Raw genomic sequence first — 13,676 nt, 5'->3', positions numbered from 1 at the left:
TTTGGTATTTTTTTTTAATTTATGCATATTTTGAGATATAATATATAAAAATAATATTTTTAAAAAGGTTTGATGGTGAAACTGATAGTTACTTACTGCAAAGTTAAAAACTGTTTTTTCCAAAAGCATGAACAACAGTTTTTGAACCAAAAATACTTTTCCAGATAACAGCTATCAAATATTTTCTTACAATTTTTCCGCAACAGCAATAACAAATGGAGCGTCATCTAATTTATTTGGTATAAGTTTTTAATTTTTTTTAAAAATTTCGATCCCACAAAAATGGAACAAAAAAACCAAAGAGGGCAAGCAAAAGTAGAACTATAGTTCCTTCCCGCGCAATCTTTCTTCTCCTAAATCCTTCATCACTTCTGCACATCGACAGCTTAAATTTGTGTCTATATGTGTACATACTCCTCACATATTCTATACAACTACTAGTACTAATTCTTGATCTGAACCATTCAGTTCTTGATGTAATGGACCAACAATCTGTAACAATCCTCTCACTTTCTCAACTCATTCGTCAATCTCTCCCACTCACAGCTGCTTCTTTTATACCCTCTTCGCAATCGAAACCGAAACCGAAACCGAAACCGAACCCGAAAAATAACCGATCAGATGAGCAAAAGATTGAATTTTTAAATTCCCCAAACCCCAAAACCCTAAAACCCCTAAATGGGCCCACAATTCTAATAGGAACCCTAAATCTTCCAATTCACAAGAATCTTGCAAGTTTGAATTTGAATTTGAATTCAGGTTCTGGGTGTTGTAAAGTTAGTTGCTTTTTGTTTTGTGATGATGGGTTTTCGATTTGTTGCGATTTTCTTGATTTTCATCCGAGAGTAATTGGGAAAAAGATTCGTGTTCTTGCTTGGAATTACATTCCTTTTAAGTGTGGTGAGGGGTTCTTGGAAATTATTAAGTGGGATTTTGTGGAATTTTCGGGTTTGTTGGTTTCGTGTGAGTTGAAGTTTGAGTCTTTTTCGTTAAATTTGGAGTTTTTGGGTAATGTGAATGGGAATTGTAATGCTAAGTATTATGTTCATGGGGTTGTAGAGTCGGTTAGTCCTGTTACGGTTGTTCCTTGTAGTGTTGGGGGAAATGATGGTAAGGGAGCAAGTTTAGTGTGTGGATTTTTAACTAAAGTTTTGGTTTGTGAGTGTAAATCGTGTAGTTGTAGTGATCCGGGTAGAGCATTGTGTGGTGTTTATGAAGGACATAGTATTGATAGTTTTACAAAATCATTTATTGTGTATTTTTATGATTTTGCATCGTGCTGGCACCCTGTGGTTTCGAGATTGGTGGGAAAGTATGTTTCATTGACGGGTTTGAAGAAGAAGTTAATTTTTATTGGGAAAGAAGAGTCGCAGTTAATGTATGTGACCTCGGAGAAATCTAAGTTACATCTTCCTAGATTGCGGGATCAGTTTGTTTTATTGAAGAAGAGCAATATTCTCGGTAAAGGTGAATGTGGTGATTACACGGGCATTGTAACGGAAATTTACATGCAGGGAATGGTCGTTGAGTTTGATAAGAAAGTGATGTTACTATTAACAGACCAGCTGCTTAATTTTACACATAGTCTCAGAGTTGGTGCAATCGTGAGTAACAAACCTTTCTGTCTACTTAGTTTTAATGAGTAATCCTGGTAAATATAATCGTAGGTGTCGTAGAATTTTTGGACAGCTGGAGTTTTAACATGCTCTACAAGATAATTAGATAATTTGCTTCTTTGTAGGTATCTGTGAGGAATGTACATTTTGTGCATCCCAATTTTTCTTGGACAAAACTACTTGTACTTGGTGCCTGTATTAAAACCAGCATTTATGTGAACTCATTTTCTCCCATGAAAACTGGGTTAGTAACTGGGCTTACTTATCGTTTCGTTATTCTGCTACATGGATACGGGTTACTCATAAATGTGTGTCACAGGTGCAATATCCAGCGACACTCTGGAAGCCTTTTGAGGAAGTTCATTGACTCCTTGTCATTTTCTGCAAAAATGTGGTATTAAAATTATTTCCATAATGAAGTAGTTTCCTTATTTTCTACTAATTCTGATACAATCTCTTAGACAATGTTCTTATGTTTCAGGGTATTACTTACCATCTCGTGCTTCAAGAGAAAGTTCTACGGGATTTTATCCGAGAAGGATATTTTAGGATCAAAACATGTACTCCTCCTTTGTGCCTAAATATGTTTCTTGTTCGTCACAATGTATATCATTTCTGAATCTTCCTTCTATTAGAAAATATATTAAAATATAGTAATGGCCTAAATCTTGTAAATATGAAAGAATCGAAGTTGTTACTACACTTTTTAGTGCTTTTAAAGTTGTGAAGCTGATCTGTACAGTTGCATGTTATTTCTAGAAGCAAGGAGTGGCTCAAAAATATTGCACTTCCTGTTTACCTTCATCAGTCGTCCGTTTACGGGTAAAAGATCACTTTACTTGCGAGTGACTCATGCTTATGTTCAATTTTATTTTTAATGGTAGCGATAATTGCAGCATGGCATATTTACAGAATACTGCAAGCATGACTCCTGTGGTTGTGGATCCGAACCTGATTGTAGCCACTTGAAATTGGTATGTATATGATGCATGATTGGTGGGTTTTTTTTTGTGATTTGTATGAAGGCTCCCACGTCACTGAGAATCGTAACACCTTATATTGTGTTTTCGTCTTATCGAACTAAATATCTATCCCCAAGTAATGGAGAATTAGAAGTGTACAACACTTCTTAGGCATTGAAGCATGTCTAATGAGCTGCACATACTTACTTTAACTGTTTCATATCCTCAGGTGGTTCCCATGTCTAGTTTTATTAGTCATTGTGAGGCCACATGGATAAAGATGAGAGCTGGGAAGACTGATTCTAATATAGTTAGTAACAATAACCGAAACAGCCCCCTAACTTGTGGGCAGAAATCTTTTAATCAGCCTACTAAAAGGATGCTGCAAAGTCAAGATATCGATATGGTTTTGTTGGGAAGCTTAAGGGTAAGTGATTTACGTGTATTTGTTGTGCTACTTAACATTTCTATGCATTTTTTGAAGTACTCATTAAATTCCATTTGTAAGTAGATTTGCATAAAAGCATATAAATTCATGACCGTCTCAACTAAATTTGGGGAATGTGGCCCTTGTATGTATATATAAAATTCATTTTTTTTAATATAATGCAAAATTTATTAACAAAAAGATCCTTACGTAACAAAACAATCAAAACTAAGTTTTTGTTCTTAATATTTGATCAACTATATAGGCAAATGAAAAAAATTAGTAGCTTTAATATTGTAATTAAAATTCAATTTAATGAACTTGATATTACATTTAGCTAGACAAGTTATTTATGTCACACACTTGTCTTTCTTTTTCTTTTTTATCAAGCGCATACTTGTCTTTCAAACTTCTCTAGGTATGTTACTTTTCTCTTTTTTATATTTGATTCTAACATATCATACATAATACATATTAGTAAAATGTAATAATATTTTTCATCAAAATTATTCGTGATATATATTTTAAGTTTTTTGAACAAATTTGTATATAAATGTGATATATATATTATATATATATAATTAATAGTAACATAATAACAATAATTCATATTCCAAAAATCTTTCAAAAAGATGATGAATTATTTAATTATTCTCATCTTTAAATGATACCTAATTTTTTTAAATTAATTAAGTATATAAAAAAATTATAAATCATGTAAAAAAAATACAATTTATGTAACTTCAAACTATAGACTCTTAAATTTCTGGAAACAAAACTTGTTATATTAATTGTCATGAGCACATCAACATGCAGCAAACATACATTAATATTTTTGGAAAGAGATTGCACACCTATTACTGATATATAGTAATAATGCAATTCATTTTTTTTTAATTTTTTTTAAAAGTAAATCTAGTTTATATTATTTAATACTAGGTTAATTTTCTGTAGAATTTTGTTTTCAACATTTTCTATATAATTTTTTTGGGAGATGATATGTGCACACCCTAATCACCCTAATTTATAGGTGCACATCTTTTTTTGAAATTAAGTGACCAAATTATCCTTATGCGCATGAAAATAGTTTCAAATTGAATACGTATATAAGGGTAATTTAGTCACAATATAAAGAAAAGGTGTGCACCTATAAACGAAGGGTGTGCACATATCAGCTCCCATCTTTTTTTCATAAAAAACAAATACTAATTTTTATGTAAATATGTATATATAAAGGGCTTAAAAATTTTGAGGCCTTGTATGTGGGGCACTAAGCAACCGCTTATTCTGCTTTACTGTTGAGCCGGCCCTGTATAAATGGACAATAGATCACTGGTCAATGTTTAGAATTTAGTTTATAGATGAAGTCAGTTTCTATGCATAGGAAATATGGCACTTGGTTGTTTGCCAGTGCTGCCAAGTGTAATTCAGAGATTAAAGCATTCTCTATGCAACGACTTAAATATTAGTGAGGACCATAAATAAATAGTTTTACATTGCTTCAGTAGTAAAAACAGTAATTATTTTTAAATTTTGTCCAAACTGTTTATGTGGTTCAAATATTTGCCGGAGTAAATGTTATTTCAAAGTTTGCTTTGTTGAATCTAATAATGCATGCTCTTCATTAAATTTTCAGTAATTAGGTTAGATTGCACACACAGGAAGCAGGGGAACTTAGATTACTCCAATTACTTGTGACTGTGTACACATAGATATGTCTTCTGCTCTCTTTTTTATGACCTAGGTGTGACTATAGTTTGTTCCCTAATCACTACTGTTTACCTCATCATTATGAAAAAACTATTACCTATTCTCCTGCAACCTCAGACATTAATTTTTTTTACCATGAAACGTTAAGACCTAGTTCCAACTTCCAATATGCCAAAAAATGCTTTTTGCCAGCTAATATGTCAAGCACGGATATTTGAAGTCCAAAACTGATAATTAAATGGATTATGATTGCAGTTAATGTGCTTGTAGGTTTTCCTGAATCTGGAGATATTGGTGAAATTATAAAGCGGATATGTTATCTTCTTATCTTCTTTTTTGTAATTTTTATCTAGAATTCTCTATCCTCCGGACGTTTGCAGCTGGCTGATGCAACTGGCAGCATCGACTCTGTCATACCCAACCTTCCATCAAGTTGGAGCATCGGAACCATATATCAGGTATATTTAACTTTATTTCTAAAGTACATGTTATGAAGTTCGTGCTGTATTATTTTAGCTTGCAGCTGTGCACTATGTCTGAAGTGCAATATATCTTTTTACACATTGTTGCTTAATATTATTTTGTCTATGTTATCAGGTCTATGACTTCACGGTTGTAATGGAAGGCATTTCTGACCGAGAAGATCATTTAGAAACAGTCCCAAGTGGATTGTTTTCGTGTAAAAGTATATTTGATAATGCTATATCTGTAAAAGGGAGAAATATGGCCATTTATTTGCATTGCCGGTTAAAAGATGAACTTTATAGAAACCGTGCAGTTTACCCTGGTTTTAGTAACGAGGAGAATTTTGAAGATCTAAGCGGAAGATTCCATTTTCTTAATGTTACTCACAAATTTCCCGTGTTACAAAAGGTGTGTTCTTGTGCAATCTAATCAATATACTAATTCCATCTCTTCACTTGATGATTTTTACATTTTAAATCCAGTTTCAAGGCGATCAAATTGTTACAGAGAGGTTGAGAATATATGCTGAGGCCATTATTTTGCCTTGGGATCTGCTTCTCCCTGAGAAAAATGGAGATCATGTAATTGCTATATCCGAAACTCTTTCCTGCGACTCGACGGAACGTTATACTAGAAGTTACGAGAAGAGGAGTAAAAGATGTAAAACAATTGAAGCATCTAGTGTTGGCTTCAGTGATGCTGGAAATGATTCAGCTGGCAGTTCAACTTCTTGCTTAAACCCTTGCAGTAAAATTTACAATGAGAAGATATGTTTTGGATCAAGTCATCCACTTGAAATCTCCTGCATCACTGTTTTTTCAAAAGAAACCCTGTTCAACTGTAGAAATGATAATGCAAAGATTACTTCTTCCTCCAACTCAGGTGTCAGAAAGGTTTTGCTGGAGTTTGATCAGGGTAGCTTTTGCAAATTTCAGGTGAGCATGCTTCCATACTCTTTTACCTCATTCTTGGAAGAATTAATAAATTCCTATTACTTTAACCCGAGTTCTTATAGAACATGCAAATTTTCTTCCACTTTTGCAGTCACTGAAGATTGGTGGTTATTACATTATAAAGCACCACAAGGAAGATCGTTATTGCACTATTAAGTGCTCCAACGATATGAGAAGTAGTAAAATAGTTATAACTTCTAGAGCAAGTCTGTTGAGCATTTCATTCTCATCACAGGAGGCACTTTTGAAAACTGATCAAACACCTCTAATTCATGAAACATTTTTCAGCAATAAAATGACCCTGCCCGAAGATTCTCATAGAGTTGAGCATCCAATTTTAAGATTCATCGATGCATGTCCTCAATCCTGTTCAGACATAAAAATAATTTTGTCTCCTGAATCTTTAGGTTTCTTAGAAGGCAATATAAATATTTTAGGGCAAGGTTTAGTAAAGCCAATTGTCTCATTTGAAGAATTGACTTACGTCTCTGAATGCATGACTCGATCAGTACAATCTCTTCAGACTCCAAATTTGGATGTTTTTTTGCCCAAGGGAAAACTAATATCTTTGCATGGACATGTGGTTGGTTTTCACAGCACTAAGAGTATTATTGGTGATTATGCCCCAAATTTCAATATGGGTATAACACAGAGTGCCTGCATCCATGTTCTAGTTAAGAACCACATGGTAATATTCATCGAACTCTAGTCTTATTCATTTTGTTCAGGGAACTTTGCAATCTTATGTTATTTGAATTATAAATTAGGTGAAAGTCTTTGGCAACTTGAGTAAACATGCTCTTCCTGTTGGATTTGGAGCAGGTGTAAATGCTACGTTCCACAGAATACTCATAACAGGGTAAGTTTAGTTCTTAATTCATATTGCTATTTTCCTCTTGAACTAGATATTTGATACATAAACTCTTTATATATGGGCCTGCTGATTCAATAGGGTGGTCCCTCTCCAGTCTCCCCCATTCTTTTATATATAAGTGCTGAGGTTTTTCTCTGGACTCTGACCCTACGTGCACCTATCCCTATAATTTATGTATTTTTACGGCATTAGGATGTTCTGAACTTGCTCTATATGTAATAGAACCCGTTAATACTTGTCTAAAAAACTATTGGATATTTTATTTTTCAGACGGCAAAATGAAATTCTGCTAATACCCGCATCTGTCATCGTTATCAGTTCTGTATTGGTTGTGTATGAAGGCAGTTGTAATATTTTCTCAGCTACTTTAGAATTTCCCAACATTCCCTCAAAAGAAGTTGGGCCAGTGTCTTTGATATCTGAATTGGACAAATGCTCAGACCATATGCTACTGCAGTTGCATTGCAAGGTGATTTGCGTTTAATCTGTCAACTTAATGATCCACAAACTGACTTTCCATCTCTTTCTTATCAGATTTCCTACTACATCTAAATGAAATATAATTCCGATAATGCTTTATTAGTTTTTCATTTCTTGGTTTTTATGGTTATTAATTAGTATGTCACAGATTATTGCTGTATATATCTTGATGCTGGAGAAAAGTAAAAAAGCTGTGCACTCTCATCCAATAGCTCACATCCACTCAAGTGCAGTTAACATTCCTCTTGCGGGTTTTATTCTTGGTATGTTATTGCTTCTAATCCCCCCCCCCCCCTCCCACACGCACACACCCCATGATTATTTTGGATTGCATTGTGTCGGCTATTAGAGGACCGTGTTCCAGGTGATTAACAAGTGACTCAAGTGTTTTTTTGTGGTTTTTACTACAATATATGAAGGAGAAAAAGTGGTTTTGGCCATCTTCCTCTATGCTATTACGTTTTACCTGAAATAATATCTGGATGCTAGGTTGTATTTCTTAGGTTTTTTCTTTGGACCTAATGTGGCATGAGGTTACAATCATTACTTTCTGTATTCAGCTAAATGGGAAAGGTATCACGCCCATTCCTCACGTAGCAAATGAGTGCCCGTTGATATACATTTGCAGCAAGGACATCCAACTAAATGGATGTGTTTCTGCTATTTACTTACAGTTGTATGAAGAATCTGGCATGAACTTATGATAGATTGTTTCGAGAAACCTTTTTATCTTCAAGCTGCTGGTTTTTTCATTCGTTTTCAACTTTTTAAGATTATGCTTTAGGGTTTTTTGGGTTATTATCTCTGACCAGTTCGCAAAAAGATTAAGGGCTGCACTCTTGTGAGAATGGAGTTCCGGTTTACCCATTAATGTGTCTTTTCCTCTAAATGGAATTTCTTCTTATGAATATTTTTTGTCATCTATGCTTTAAAAGCCTACACCCTAAGAAGTAGAAATTGCATCAGAAATTTTTTCACTTGGCTGAAATCGATAAATCTAAGTAATGTAACATCAGCAAACTCTTGAGCAATGTTTTATTAGGACGAGCTTATTGCAATGTACATTAATTTGTGAATTCTTCTGGTGCACATGCTGGTTCGTCACATGATAGGCTTTGGTTGCAAAGGATGATGTTACAGATTTGATTTAAAGCCATTCTGTACCCTATCTTTTTAATACACTTAAACAGCATTTTTTGATTTATTAATCAGGGTGACAATTGTACTTTAACAGCTCTAATTATGTATGACAAGTTCTCAACTTCTACTATGTTGAAATCAGACACCTGTCTCTATTAAGAACAGAAAAAGAAGCACCTAAATTACTTTCGAATGGAGAGTATGTTTGCACCTTTTTGGTGTGTGCTGATAGCTTAGCTTTATCATCTTGTTCCTTACTATGATTTCGTACTCTTAAAAAAGTACCTGTTTTCCGCATGTAGACGATGGATCATCCTTGTGTTGTTGCTGGACTAATAATGAGAAGGCGCTGACTTTGTTACAACTGGATAAAGAATACGATACTAAAAGAAAAAGTTCAAGGGGATTAAAGAAGACCTTGCTAACGAAATCCAGAAATCCCAACAGTGTTAAATTGGATAAAATTGTGCAGCAGTATGGGAAAGTTGTCATGAGAAACTGTGGATCAACTTCCGATTCTTGTTTTCAGGACATAATAGTATCTTTTGGTTCAAATAAATTTTTCAGCTGGCGAGATGAGGCTTTCCTTAAGTCGAGTATCCTAAATGCTTGCTTCAGAAGCACCCTTTGGGTAAGTTTTCCGCATAAGTAATATATCTACTGTAAAAGCCTTCTTATGCCCATCGCAATTATGATTCTCGTCTAAAATGCATATTCATTTCCCATCTTTCCTAACGTGCTGACAAAGTTCGTACTTCTATATCTTTACAGACTGTTGTTGGCCGTCCCATGGATTCAACCGAAACTGAGAGGTTAGAAAACCAATTGACGTCGCTGAACATGCCAAATCTTCCGATGAGAAATATATGGGGGGTGGACTTCACTCAATCCAACCCGGTCACTGAAGCGAGGAGCATCATTGAAGAATTGAACATGAAATGAAAGTCCATATGAAATCTCAACCAATCTTTTTAATTACTCATTTTTGTATAGCCTCAAGGTGTCAAGTGTACAGAAGTCTATTTAACTGGGTTTGATATTTTCAATCAAAATCCATATGTATCATTCATGGCCAACAATTGTACATAGTGATATAACTTTACCTTCTAGCCTTTATTAATTACAAGTTTACAGTCAAATTATCCAAATTCTCAACACCATATAGCTACTAGCTAGCTTGCATTTCTGCGGTTTTTGTTTACAGGTTTTTGTACATTTTTTGTCGGATTTCCAGTTCTCTTTTTCGTAATATTCTCCGATAAACTATTTTATTAGTTACATTACATGACTACGTCCGACAAGATAGTATATAATTACGGTTACATATTATAATTTTAGGATCAGATTTAGGATCCTTTTGGTATTGCTGTTACAACAGTTACAACAGCTTTTTGCTGAAAATCTGTCAGAAAAGTTTTTGATAAATTCTAAAAATTGATGTTTGGAAAAACGCTTTTGATCTAAATGCCGTCGTTAGCAAAAACATGTCCCCCTGGTTTTGGCAACAGCTTTTGCATGAAATAGCTATCATTTTCATTATCAAACATTCTCAAAAATATTATTTTTATATATTATATCTCAGAATATGCATAAATTAAAAAAATTACGAAACAGTCATCTAATTTTCCTGACAACACTTTTTCACCCGCATTTCAGTTTTTAATAGCACTCCCTTGGAGTCCATGTGCATTATGATAAAATTAAAAATATTATTTTTTTAAAGATCGTTCATCTATCCAATAGTATCGAGATTTTATCTTATAGAAAGATAAATAAATAAAAATATAACATAATAGTAATTTAAATTGTAATATTAAATATTTAATTTTGTTTAAGGCTTTGTGTACTAATCGATCGATCAGCAACTCCGAAGAGAAGAAACAGAGATGGAGAAAATAGTGAGAGCTAGATCTCTCTACCGTTCGATCTTTCACAGATCCCGAGGTTATATCACCACTTCCGTCAACCACCAACTCCTCGCCGCCTCTCGCCGGAGTTCTCCTCTCTCTACCGTTGCTAAACGCCTCTCTCCAGGTACAGCACTCCTCTCTCTCTCTCTCTCTCTCTCTCTCTCTCCCTCTCTCTCTCTCTCCCTCCCCCTCCCTCTCTCTCTCTCCCTCTCTCTCCCTACCTCCCTCCCTCTCTCTCTCTCCCTCTCGCTCTACCCTCCCTCTCTCTCTCTCTCTCTCTCTCTCTCTCTCTCTCTCTCTTCCTCCCCCCTCTCTCTCTCACACACACACTCCCTCGCTCTGTACAATTATAAGTTTGTGTTTATTGAGATTGGCACATTAGATTTGTTAAACCACAAAATACGCATAATAATTAAATTACAATCACAATTACTTGTACACCTTGATTTTTGTGGATAATTTTATTGTTGGAGACTTAATCGTAATTCGTTAAGTTGGACATGATGTGAAGTCTAGTAATGCCAGTATCGTAAATTTGCAGCTTTACAGAATGCATTTTGTTTTGCTTTCGGCCATTTGTTGTAGTGTTTGGTCGGATTTCCTGTACGTAAGTTGAACTTGATACACTAGTGGACGAAATGGAAACAGATAAAACTTTCCGAGAGGAGAAAGGTTACAATGTATATTTAGTTTTGTGATGACTAAGGAAAAATGTGCTCAGAAATTTTATGCATTGAACTTTTCCAACAATTTATCTTGTTACGGTGTAACATCTTATGTATGTAGTATTTTTCTGCCATGAAATGTGTTAGTTTAATTTATTTTCTTATCTTATAAATGTATGATGCATTGTGTTAAAAGCAAAAGAAATGTAAGATTACTTTTGTATATTGCAATGAGGTCTATGTCATAATAACAGGGGGGCAGTTTTTAGTCTGAAAATCATGTTGCTTAATGCTTGCACAAATTATTGTTACGTAGATTAACTAAATAGGTGTAGTTTAGTTCAATAACTATGTAGATTAAGTGAATAAATAGGCGTGGCTTAGTTCAGTAATAATGTTTTTCATTTTGTCTGGATTCTTGTGTGAGTTTGTTCGTCTTTTTTGCATGAGCTTAGAAAGAAATAATTGGTTTTCTTATATGTACTTCGCACAGATTTCAGGTCCCCTTTGTTAATCAAAAACATGGGAAGCACGCGTTCTTTTAGTGAGGATGTAACTCATATGCCTACCATTAAAGACTCCGAGATAAACATCGCTATTAAGGATTTACTAGCGGCAGATTGGAGTGAAATCCCAAGTGCTGTAGTTTCTGAAGCAAACAAAGCATTGACTAAGAGCACAGAAGATAAGTCTGGTCAGGAGACCTTGAAAAATGTTCTCCTTGCAGCTGAGGCAGTCGAGGAGTTTACAGGCAAACTTGTATCCCTGAGGATGGAAATTGACGACTCCGTTGGATTGAGTGGAGAGGTTATATAAGATTAAGAAGATCAGTGTTTTTAGTGACTACTTATTCTATGTTTGTTTGATTAATGTTCAGTACTCAAAGTATAGCAGTTTTTCAGGATGTCAAGCCTCTACCAGATGTGTTTGCCAAAGCATTGCTAACTGCTTTTCAGCGTTACAATGCATATTTGGATGCCTTCAACCCTGATGAGACTTTTATCCGAAAGAAAGTGGAGAATGAGCTGGGAACACGGATGATTCACTTAAAAATGAGATGCGGTGGTCTCGGTTCTGAATGGGGAAAGGTACAGTACTAAAATAGCTCCATCTCCTTTTCTTGTGCACTTATAAATTATATTACGTCTGAGAATCTCTGGTTTTGAGTTTAAATCGCACCAGCAACCCAACCAATTAGGTGCCATTTTCCAATTTTGGAACCATGATTGTAAACATTGGTGCAGGTGGGTGTCCAAGTATAAGTTTGGTTTCAAATGGGGTGGTTTATAAGGAGCCTCCCCTTACCCTCCCTCCCTTCCTATTAAAAGAACTCTCTTTCTCGCTCTCCATTTTATATTGGACCTCTAGTGAAAGAAAGTACTTCTAATAATAAAATATCAGATAAGTGCGCATTAAGACTTAAGAGAATGGTTGGTGATAAAAAACACATTTTTATGTCCCAGGTTACTATGAGCCTACTTCTTTAGTTTTTTGTTGAAGTACAGATCTAAGAGTATTTTGGACCTGCTCTTGTACTTGCATGCCTAGTAGGTATATAATATAAGAGAGAACTTAACTTCAGCCAATAGCTATACTTATGTTATATAATACAAGAGAGAACTTAACTTCAGCCAATAGCTATACTTATGTTATATAATACAAGAGAGAACTTAACTTCAGCCAATAGCTATACTTATGTTAGGGCTTCCACTAAGCCATAGAATTGTTATTATTGAGAATGGTATTAATGAATACAATACTGTCGTTTTCATACATTTAACAAGACATGTGATGCTGGTCTCTAATTATAAATAATACTTCGCGTATGCAACTGCAGATTACAGTTCTCGGAACTTCAGGGCTTTCCGGTTCTTATGTTGAGCACAGAGCATAGTGGTGGTGGACAAGTGTAATGTCTTGGTCCTGATGGCTGTTCTTATAAGAAGCTCAATACAATACTTGAAATGGACTATTAATATTTTCTTGTTCAGAGAACACGAGGGAAAATTGAGCATTCTACAACTGTAGTATACTAGTAATAAAGTAGTGTAATGTATTTGATCAGTTGCTTTGTTTTCTTATATATTTTGCTGTCTGGTCGTTTGTTATCATCACTTAACTAATTATCTAATTATATTTCTTTAAATCTCTCGTCAAATGAAAATAAATTTATTCTTTTACAAAGCTATGGACATGGATCTTCTCCGGCCTCGCCAAAGTCTTCGTATTCAAACCTCAAAATAATACTAATAAGTAATAATCCAAAGCAACTGTATTGAAATCATTGTTCTAAAAATTACCAATTAATTACCGATTAACCTTGCAAGATTTTCTACGGATTTTATTTTTGAAATTTGATTAATTCTTATAAATATGAATACTTATAGAAAGTATGATATATTAAATATATATATTTATTAATATAACTAATATAATTATAATAATTTAATTTAATATTATAATATATTCAATTT

General features: G+C 34.3%; 2 protein-coding genes across 3 annotated transcripts; both read left to right on the top strand.

The window, feature by feature from the left end:
- The first annotated feature begins 295 nt into the window (after positions 1 to 295).
- LOC141711442 (CST complex subunit CTC1) lies at positions 296 to 9,774 on the top strand. Of its 2 annotated transcripts, XM_074513884.1 has the most exons (16): positions 296 to 1,604; positions 1,742 to 1,860; positions 1,936 to 2,010; positions 2,098 to 2,176; positions 2,376 to 2,438; positions 2,513 to 2,590; positions 2,808 to 3,005; positions 5,069 to 5,173; positions 5,313 to 5,588; positions 5,663 to 6,115; positions 6,225 to 6,821; positions 6,901 to 6,992; positions 7,278 to 7,476; positions 7,636 to 7,750; positions 8,930 to 9,258; positions 9,399 to 9,774. In XM_074513884.1, exons 1-16 carry the CDS (start codon positions 480 to 482, stop codon positions 9,567 to 9,569), a joined length of 4,074 nt encoding a protein of 1,357 aa, XP_074369985.1. In that variant the 5' UTR covers positions 296 to 479; the 3' UTR covers positions 9,570 to 9,774. The 2 variants fall into 2 exon arrangements, 1 of the variants encoding a protein (XP_074369985.1); XR_012571334.1 differs by lacking the exon at positions 9,399 to 9,774 and having other exon boundaries at positions 7,626 to 7,750; positions 8,930 to 9,065.
- Positions 9,775 to 10,457: 683 nt separating this feature from the next.
- LOC141711440 (succinate dehydrogenase subunit 5, mitochondrial-like) lies at positions 10,458 to 13,285 on the top strand. The gene is made up of 4 exons (XM_074513883.1): positions 10,458 to 10,661; positions 11,696 to 12,009; positions 12,105 to 12,290; positions 13,040 to 13,285. The coding sequence occupies exons 1-4, from the start codon at positions 10,514 to 10,516 to the stop codon at positions 13,094 to 13,096; spliced, it is 705 nt and encodes a 234-aa protein (XP_074369984.1). The 5' UTR covers positions 10,458 to 10,513; the 3' UTR covers positions 13,097 to 13,285.
- The last annotated feature ends 391 nt before the right edge of the window (positions 13,286 to 13,676 follow it).

This window comes from Apium graveolens, chromosome 3 (genome assembly GCF_009905375.1).
Source record: "Apium graveolens cultivar Ventura chromosome 3, ASM990537v1, whole genome shotgun sequence".
NCBI lineage: Eukaryota > Viridiplantae > Streptophyta > Magnoliopsida > Apiales > Apiaceae > Apium > Apium graveolens.
Note: the sequence above shows the minus strand (reverse complement) of the source record. Positions and strands in the feature narration are given on the sequence as shown.

Coding starts and splice junctions, on each gene's coding strand:
- LOC141711440 (XM_074513883.1), top strand. CDS start 10,514: ATGGAGAAAATAGTGAGAGCTAGATCTCTCTACCGTTCGATCTTTCAC. Junction 12,010..12,104: donor CCGTTGGATTGAGTGGAGAG/GTTATATAAGAT, acceptor GCAGTTTTTCAG/GATGTCAAGCCTCTACCAGA. Junction 12,291..13,039: donor TCGGTTCTGAATGGGGAAAG/GTACAGTACTAA, acceptor ATGCAACTGCAG/ATTACAGTTCTCGGAACTTC.
- LOC141711442 (XM_074513884.1), top strand. CDS start 480: ATGGACCAACAATCTGTAACAATCCTCTCACTTTCTCAACTCATTCGT. Junction 1,605..1,741: donor GTCTCAGAGTTGGTGCAATC/GTGAGTAACAAA, acceptor GCTTCTTTGTAG/GTATCTGTGAGGAATGTACA. Junction 5,174..5,312: donor GCATCGGAACCATATATCAG/GTATATTTAACT, acceptor CTATGTTATCAG/GTCTATGACTTCACGGTTGT.